The sequence below is a fragment of the Octopus bimaculoides genome, chromosome 27 (assembly GCF_001194135.2).
Source record: "Octopus bimaculoides isolate UCB-OBI-ISO-001 chromosome 27, ASM119413v2, whole genome shotgun sequence".
NCBI lineage: Eukaryota > Metazoa > Mollusca > Cephalopoda > Octopoda > Octopodidae > Octopus > Octopus bimaculoides.
Window position 1 is genome coordinate 14,317,265 of NC_069007.1, and position 9,100 is coordinate 14,326,364.

General features: G+C 38.3%; 1 protein-coding gene and 1 non-coding gene across 3 annotated transcripts; both read left to right on the plus strand.

Annotated features, from left to right (window-relative positions):
- Positions 1–2,920: 2,920 nt before the first annotated feature.
- LOC106878773 (zinc finger protein 665) lies at positions 2,921–8,994 on the plus strand. Of its 2 annotated transcripts, none has more exons than XM_014928101.2 (2): positions 2,921–5,186; positions 6,789–8,994. In XM_014928101.2, the coding sequence occupies exon 2, from the start codon at positions 7,015–7,017 to the stop codon at positions 8,218–8,220; it is 1,206 nt and encodes a 401-aa protein (XP_014783587.1). In that variant the 5' UTR covers positions 2,921–5,186; positions 6,789–7,014; the 3' UTR covers positions 8,221–8,994. The 2 variants fall into 2 exon arrangements, with proteins under 2 accessions (XP_014783587.1, XP_014783588.1); XM_014928102.2 differs by lacking the exon at positions 2,921–5,186 and adding an exon at positions 5,199–5,935.
- Positions 8,949–9,051, plus strand: LOC128251018 (U6 spliceosomal RNA). The gene has a single exon (XR_008266927.1). It is a non-coding gene; the product is annotated as a U6 spliceosomal RNA (small nuclear RNA).
- Positions 9,052–9,100: the final 49 nt, after the last annotated feature.

Genomic DNA, 9,100 nt, shown 5'->3' on the forward strand with positions numbered 1-9,100 from the left:
CTAAAGCTCTACGAGGCCCCGGCAGGGGGATGGTGGCGAACCCTGCTGTACTCTTCCACCACAACTTTCTCTCATTCTTACTTCCTGTTTCTGTTGTGCCTGTATTTCAAAGGGTCAGCCTTGTCACACTGTGTCCCGCTGAATATCCCCGAGAACTACGTTAAGGATACACGTGTCCGTGGAGTGCTCAGCCACTTGCACGTTAATTTCACGAGCAGGCTGTTCCGTTGATCGGATCGACTGGAACCCTCGACGTCGTAAGAGACGGAGTGCCAACAACATGTTTGTGTACACAGCTTGTTTGTTGTTGCTGTAAACAAATCATCTTTAGTTCTGTAGTCCATTGTGTGTGGGAATTAGCTTCATCTGTGTATCACTACTAAAGACAGAATTTATTACTATAAAGTCTAGGTTTATAGAGAGGGCGATAAATCTAATCTCACACATTGATCAACAGTGGAGGCGCGTGGCTTAGTGGTTAGAGTGTTCAGCATATTGATCGTAAGATTGTGGTTTCGATTCCTGGACCGGGTGACGCGTTGTGTTCTTGAGCAAAACACTTCATTTCACGTTGCTCCAGTCCACTCAGCTGGCAAAAATGGGATCTTTTTTAAAACGGGGGCCACATTTTTCATTAATGTTTTACGTAGTGTTTTTGGTACCGAAAGACTTTCAAACTTCGTATACTTATCTATTTTGTGTTATAGAACAGAAAACATATTTTTGTATTCGAATTTATTTCATGTAAAAAATGTCTTTTTTCGATAATTTCAACCAATCACTGACGTCCATTCAGCCGATATACATTAAGTGCCGACTACATAAACAAACGATTCTTCGTTTTATTTGCTTTTTTCATTTTAAATTTGCTTTAACCCTAACCCTAACCCTAACCCTAATCCTAGGGTTAGGGTTAGGGTTAATTGTTTCAGAATCGTTTGTTTATGTAGTCGGCGCTTAATGTATATCGGCTGAATGGACGTCAGTGATTGGTTGAAATTACAGAAATACGACAACTTTAACATGGAATAATTTATGGATTTCTTTTTTTTTAAAGAAGACTAAGAGAAAAAGATGTTTTATATGACACATTCTACCAGTGTTCCAAGTTTCAAAGTGTTTCGTTAATGAAAAATGTGGCCCCCGTTTTAAAAAAGATCCGATGCTGAGCAACCAAAGAAAAGGAACTTAATTGCTGTTGCATTTTTATAGTATTTGTAACTAAATTGGGTGAAGAAAAAGCGAAGGATTTTCCCTCTCTGGTCAGCTTAGGTTTAGGTTTTGAATCCTGGCTTAGAAAATTGGTAGCTGTTCACTACCAATGTATGAAGTAATTCTTTCTTCTATAGACGAGAGACCTGAAATATTGTGTAATGTGAGCAAATCGGTTACATTGAAACCAGTACTCGACTGGTACTTGTTTTATTGATTCCAAAAAGATGAAAGGCAGTTGACCTTGGTGGCGTTAGAACTGAGAATGGGAAGACCCAGAAGAAATATCACTCAGCATTTTGTCTGACAAGTGCGAACAGAACAGAAGCACAAAGAAAAATAGCTGCCAAGTCTTTGCCTTCTTTCCCAGCACACCACTCTTTACTCTTTTACTTGTTTCAGTCATTTGACTGCGGCCATGCTGGAGCACCGCCTTTAGTTGAGCAAATCGACCCCGGGACTTATTCTTTGTAAGCCTAGTACTTATTCTATCGGCCTCTTTTGCCGAACCGCTAAGTTACGGGGACGTAAACACACCAGCATCGGTTGTCAAGCAATGGTGGGGGGACAAACACACAAACATATATATATATATACGACGGGCTTCTTTCAGTTTCCGTGTACCAAATCCACTCACAAGGCTTTGGTCGGCCCGAGGCTATAGTAGAAGACTCTTGCCCAAGGTGCCACGCAGTGGGACTGAACCCAGAACCATGTGGTTGGTAAGCAAGCTACTTACCACACATAATTTTTTTTTTTACCTCTGTTACTTAGCCCGTCTGTAATGCTTTTGTAGTAACGGTGTGCGCATGCGTGGAATTCAACAACCAAGCTTTCCCGCTTCATTCTGTCTCTTTCTTGCTGGCCAGCGATTGAGCAAGGACGTGTTTAGCTGTCTGTCTCCATCTTTCGAACTTACGCTAGACAGCTCGCTCACATCTACATACCAACGTCCCAACAACCATGCTCACACACACAGAAGACGTCTCTTCAAACAAGAGCTAAAGATGTATATTAACCACCTTAAAATAAATATTGTTATGTTGATAGTCTGGAGTTCAGCGTTCCGTTAATTCTTAATTTTATATAGGAAGGCAGGTGTACATCTAATGATGTATAACCCACTTCTCTATACTTTCAAAAGAGAGAAAAAGAGGGTGAGTCGAAGAGTGAGAGAGAGTACCATGTATTAAGTCTATAAAATTGTCTCTCCACATGCTAGAAATAACAGCCAAATCTCTTGAATTTTCTGTTTATAATTTCACGGAAACAAAAATGGAAATTATGGTTGTAAAAAAACTTATGGATCTTTTTTAAAACGGGGGCCACATTTTTCATTAATGTTTTACGTAGTGTTTTTGGTACCGAAAGACTTTCAAACTTCGTATACTTATCTATTTTGTGTTATAGAACAGAAAAATATTTTTGTATTCGAATTTATTTCATGTAAAAAATTGTCTTATTTCGATAATTTCAACCAATCACTGACGTCCATTCAGTCGATATACATTAAGTGCCGACTACATAAACAAACGATTCTTCGTTTTATTTGCTTTTTTCATTTTAAATTTGCTTTAACCCTAACCCTAAGCCTAACCCTAACCCTAACCCTAACTCTAACCCTAGGGTTAGGGTTAGGGTTAGGGTTAATTGTTTCAGAATCGTTTGTTTATGTAGTCGGCACTTAATGTATATCGGCTGAATAGACGTCAGTGATTGGTTGAAATTACAGAAATCCGACAACTTTAACATAGAATAATTTATGGATTTCTTTTTTTTTAAAGAAGACTAAGAGAAAAAGATGTTTTATATGACACATTCTACCAGTGTTCCAAGTTTCAAAGTGTTTCGTTAATGAAAAATGTGGCCCCCGTTTTAAAAAAGATCCAAACTTATTTTCCAAAATTCCAATTCTTAAGTAAACAAAAATATATTCAATCGAAAATAGATAAGTAGAATAGAATAGCAGAACACAAGAATCTTTACTACTTGATGTACATATTGTCTGAATTCTAACAAAAGGGAAAGCATTTACTTCAAAAATGTGTAGAAAGATAGATTTCTTTATTAAGCCAAGAAGGGCCGAACGCAGAGGGGACAATACAATGTAGAATTTTTCTTTTCAAAAGCGATCAATAGGGATCGAAAACGTTTTGTAACGTGCACACAAAAGATAACAATGTATCGTTTTAACAACTGAAATTCTCAAAAGGGGAATAAACTAAAACACTGAATAAGGTTATCCGTGGAATGAAAAAAACCCCACAGTAACCTCGGAAAAAACCACGAGAGCAAAGCGCCCTTTCTCTTTTTGTTCTATAGGTTCATGCTCAAAAGGGATCCGTCATTCATGTGGACCATCCTTGCTATATTCACCCACCACAAAGGTGACAACGTGGCCTTCTGCCTTCAACGGCCACGTAAGTTTGTGTCGCCCGTCTGTTTTACTAGGTCTAGGATGGACTTGATCGTCTCTTGATCCACTTGGATCAAGAGTTTGACCCCATATCCGACCCAGTTTTGCTGCTCTAGGAAGGCAATTTCTAGGATGTTAATTGCTTCTTCAAAATCAGCAGATCGCCTTACACCAGCCAGCGTATTTCTACCTCAGGGGGGAACATCTTTAATTTTTACTTTTGTCACATGGCGACCAAGGTATGTGGGAACCATGACAATTTCCTCGCATTCGAGTGGCTTTATGGAATGTGTTTTTGCTTGACAGTGGCAAATCTTTTACCCCTTGCGATGTATTTTTTAAAAGCCCATACAGGCCGTGGGTATTTTTCAACCGTTTGTTTATTTGACATGTTCCAGCCTTTTTGTTTTTAAGTTTATTGCCTTGTAAATCATTTGTTTTTTTTTGTCTTTTAAAATATCTTTTGGTGCGTGTGATTTTATTCATCTTCCTTCTTTTGATAAAAATCGATTTAGATTCTAGGAATACTTGTGGAGTAAATGACACGAGTTGTCTCCCTTGGCTCAGAACAGTAGCAAAATTTTGTTCGTTCGTGTTGTCGGTTCGACTAAAACTTCCTCAAAGTGGTACCCCAGCACGGTCACAGTCCAATGTCTGAAACAAGTAAAAGGATGGGGGGAGTTGAAAATAACTGAGTGGGGTTTATCCACAAGGTAGCTTAGCATGAGATAATTTAATGAATTTAGGCCGGCGGTGTAGAGGGTAATTTGTCTCCTCTCAATGATATAGGTGACATAAGTTATAAGTCCCTAACATAATTTAATACATTCAGAAACACTTTCAGTTCTACCAATTTCTTCTTTGTTCATATCCAACCGTGAAAGCGCGGGGCTCAATTGTTAGGGTATTCGGTACACGATAGTAAGACTGTGAATTCGATTCCTGGTTGCGCATTGTGTCCTTGAACAAGACACCATATTTCACGTTGTTGCAGTCCACTTATCCGGCAAAAATGTGTTGTACCTGTAATTGGAAGGACCGGCCTTATAACGTTCCGTGTCACGCTGAATCTCCATTAGAACCCCTCAAAGGGTAACGCGTTTGTCGACTGCTCAGCTACTTGCATGTTAATTTCATGAGGAATCTGTTCCGTTGATCGGATCGACTGGAATATTCATCGTCGTGACCGACGGAATGCCAGTTTTTGTATCCAACCCATAATAAACCAAATGTACATCATCCAGTAAAATAATTATCGAATATTAATGAGGATGCCACTGCGCGATCTTTCGATCTCAATTAATTAAAGTAGTTGGGTATGCTTGAAGAGAAATTTGGCGACTATTTTTGGTTGGCTGAATAAACACGTAAAGGCTCCCTCATTGATACCCAATAGTTATTTTAATTGGTGATTCTTTTAAAATTTACCATGCGTTGGATATAAACGACACATCATATTGAGCGTGTTTCTAAATGCATTAAATTATGTTAGGAACTTTTGACATATTTCACCGATTCCATTGAGGCGAGGGAAAAATTATCAGTAACTTAGATTTAAGTGAGTTTTTTTAATCAATTAAATCGTGTAATTATCATATTAAGATCACATTAATGTAGGCATGAACGTTTGTGGTTAACATACGCTCCCTGCTTATTTAAAGATCGGGTTTTTGTTTTGTTTTATGGGTACTTCTTTTGCAACGATTCTCATACGAAAATTTCCGAAGGTTGACTTCGTGTATATAACTGTTATGTTACCTCTGTATATGCCCACAGTAGCAGACGAAACGTGCCTGACTGTTGTGGCCTGGTTCTCCGTCGATAACGACGACTAGTGTTCCGGTTGATCAGATCAACGGAATAGCCTCTTGAAATTAACGTGCAAATGGTTGAGCACTCCACAGACACGCGTACCCGTAACATGATTTTCAGAGAGAGTCAGTGTGATATAGAATGTGACAAGGCTGTTTTTTTTTGTTTTTTTTTCCATTTTATCTAGTTTCAGCTCATGAGCTGTGGCCATGCTGGGGGCACCGCCATTTGGTGTTGCTACATAATTTTACTTCACGAATTTTACTTCGGGAATTGACATTTGGTGCATGAGAGAGTTTGATGCAGCTGCCCTCATCTGCACCTCCTGCCGTGAAGTTGGTTCATCTGGGACACCTAACAGGAAGAGGTCCAGCCTCATCTTGAAGACACCTACATCCACCGCATGCAGGTCTCTCAGGTCCTTCGGGGGGATATTGAAGAGCTGTGGACCTCTGAACCCCATGCTATTGCTGTATCTTGTCCTACATCTTGATGGTAAATCTTGTTGTGAAATGTTTTATAAATAATATACATTGTATTGTAAATGCGCTTGGTTGTTGAGGAAAATTCAAATTAGTGGCATTCTTGGATTTCCTTTTGATATATATTTGTTCTGTAAGAATGTCAATACGTTTTATATATACCATCGCGACGTGACCTGAATCGCCGTGCATTGCAGAGATCTTCCCTGTTGCTATTTAACTAAGACCCTCACGATCGATTATTCCATCACCTGCTTGTTTAATTATTTCATTTCGTTACTAACAACGTCACCTCGTTAATTGGTTGCTCCTTGTTTTAGAGGACAGGGTAAACAGTTTTTAAGCACCTGCTAATAAGTAATTATCTTTCTTAGCTCTTATTGACTTAATATCTAGATGAGGGGTTTTCAAACTTTTTGACTTGCGGACCCCTTTATATTTCAGGCTTTACCTTAGGGACCCTCTTATAAACGCTTATGAAATTTATACATAAATATTTGCTTAAAATAACATATTTTTACATTTATTTATTTAGCAGTATTTAACAAATAGGTTTATTGTTAATTAAAAGATTTCGATTAAAAAACATATATAAAATCAAATTGCCCATAAAAAGTATTTGCTGTCCACGGACCCCCTGTCTTGTCCTTGCAGACTCCCTGTGGTCCGCGGACCACAGTTTGAAAACCCCTTGGACTAGAGTATATATTATTTGTATTGCTGTTACAACACACGTTGTGTACTTACTTTCTACCCGTGGTGAACAATTGTAAGTTTTTGAAGATAGCATGCAAGCATATATATGTACACGATCACATTACTTTCTCAGACATCAATTTTACATCATATCTTTTCCTTCTTTGCAGTTGTGCTGTTCTGAGTATTCCATTACAACCTGAAGTAGAATACAAACTTCACCAGAAAACCTGCAACCGATTATTTATGGATGGAATATTGGGGGTCGATGGGATTGACTTATCCCCTCCCTCGAACTTGTTGGCTTTGTGCCAAAATTTGAAACCAATTTTTACATATGTAAACGAAGTCTCCTGAAAAGTGACTGACCCATGTTTTTATTAATCAAGAATTAATATGGATGACATTAATAATTGTGGGAATAAATCCTATAGCTGTGATGTCTGTGGAAAATTTTTTGTCTCCAAGAATATTTTAACAAGACACAATTTGATACACACCGGAGAAAAACTATTTCATTGTGAAATCTGTGGAAAATCTTTCGTTGATAATTCAAAACTGATTATTCATAATCGTAGTCATACTGGAGAAAAGCCCTTTCATTGTGATGTTTGTCGAAATTCTTTTGTTTCTAAAAGCATTTTAACTCGACACAAAATTATACACAGTGGAGAAAAAGCATTTCACTGTGAGATATGTGGAAAATCGTTTATGAAAAACACTAATTTAACCACTCACAGAAGAATCCACACTGGAGAGAGACCGTTTTGCTGTGAAATATGTGGAAGATCTTTCTCTGTTAACTCGAATCTTGTAGTACACATTAGAATACATACTGGAGAGAAGCCTTATAGTTGCGAAACTTGTGGGAGATCGTTTATCAAAAACAGTGACTTGACAAAGCACAAAAGAATACATACGGGAGAGAAACTTGTATCTTGTGAAATATGTGGGAAGACTTTTATCGCTAACAGTGATTTAGCTAAACACAGACGAACACACACCGGAGAAAAACTTTTCCACTGTGAAATTTGTGGGAAATCGTTCTCTGTGAATTCAAGTCTTGTTATTCACGTACGTAGTCATACTGGAGAAAAGCCATATCATTGTGAAGTGTGCGGCAAATCGTTTATGGTTAACAGTGGCTTGACGAAGCACATGAAGATACACACAGGAGAAAATTTATTCCACTGTGAAATCTGTGGTAAATCTTTCACTGAAAATTCAAAATTTGTTATCCACAAGCGTATTCACACTGGGGAAAAACCATTCCATTGTGATATTTGTGGGAAGTCTTTCTCTGTTAATGCTCGACTTGGTGTTCACAAAAAAATTCATACTGGAGAAACACCCTATTCTTGTGATATTTGTGAGAAGTCGTTTATCACTAACAGTCATTTAAAAATACACAAACGAGTACACACTGGAGAGAAACCATTTCACTGTGAAATATGTGGAAGATCCTTCGCTATTAATTCCCATCTTGTCGTTCATAGAAGGGTACACACCGGAGAAAGGCCTTATTCTTGTGGAATATGTGCTAAGACATTTATCACAAACAGTCTCTTAAAAAAACACCAACGAAAGCACACTAGAGGGTAACCATTTCATCATCATCATCATCGTCGTCGTTTAACGTCCGCTTTCCATGCTAGCATGGGTTGGACGATTTGACTGAGGACTGGTGAAACCAGATGGCTACACCAGGCTCCAATCTAATTTGGCAGAGTTTCTGCAGCTGGATGCCCTTCCTAACGCCAACCACTCCGAGAGTGTAGTGGGTGCTTTTTACGTGCCACCGACTGTGAAATATGAGAAAGCCTTGTTTTGTAAATCAAATATTAAAGATTAGATGCAGTGGAATTGCATCAGTGATAAGGTTGCAGTTGGTGCAATGAAGATTTTGATACCAAATAATAAATGTTTAAGTGAAGTTAACAGTCTGTGTGTTGTTTTTGAATGGTTAACACGTCTCCCATGCTGTAATTGTACCTATTAGTGACCCTTCTGTCATATTTGAAATGATCTTGTTTGGATACTAATCTGATATGTTTTTATTCTCTTACTTGTTTCAGTCATTTGACTGAGGCCATGCTGGAGCACCGCCTTGAAGGGTTTTAGTCGAACAAATTGATACCAGGACTTATTTTTTAAAAGCCTAGTATTGGGTTGGTGCATAAATATTGCGGCTTTTTTCCAACAAATCTTATTCAACGAAAACAATAACAAAATTTAACAAAAACATCTTTGAATGACGGTCTGACCGTCTGCCAAGCAAATGGGAAGCAGTAACTGAAGTAGATGGTGAATATGCTCCGGAATAATCATTTAAAGATGTTTTTGTTACATACTAAAATTGGAACAATACAGACAAGATTAGCATGGCCCCTGCGCAAGGATGACACGCAAATTCGTGAAGCGTTCCATATTTTCTAGGCGTAGGAGTGGCTGTGTGGTAAGTAGCTTGCTTACCAACCACATG

Excerpts from the sequence above, each read along its gene's own strand:
- LOC106878773 (XM_014928101.2), top strand. The coding sequence starts at position 7,015 with ATGGATGACATTAATAATTGTGGGAATAAATCCTATAGCTGTGATGTC.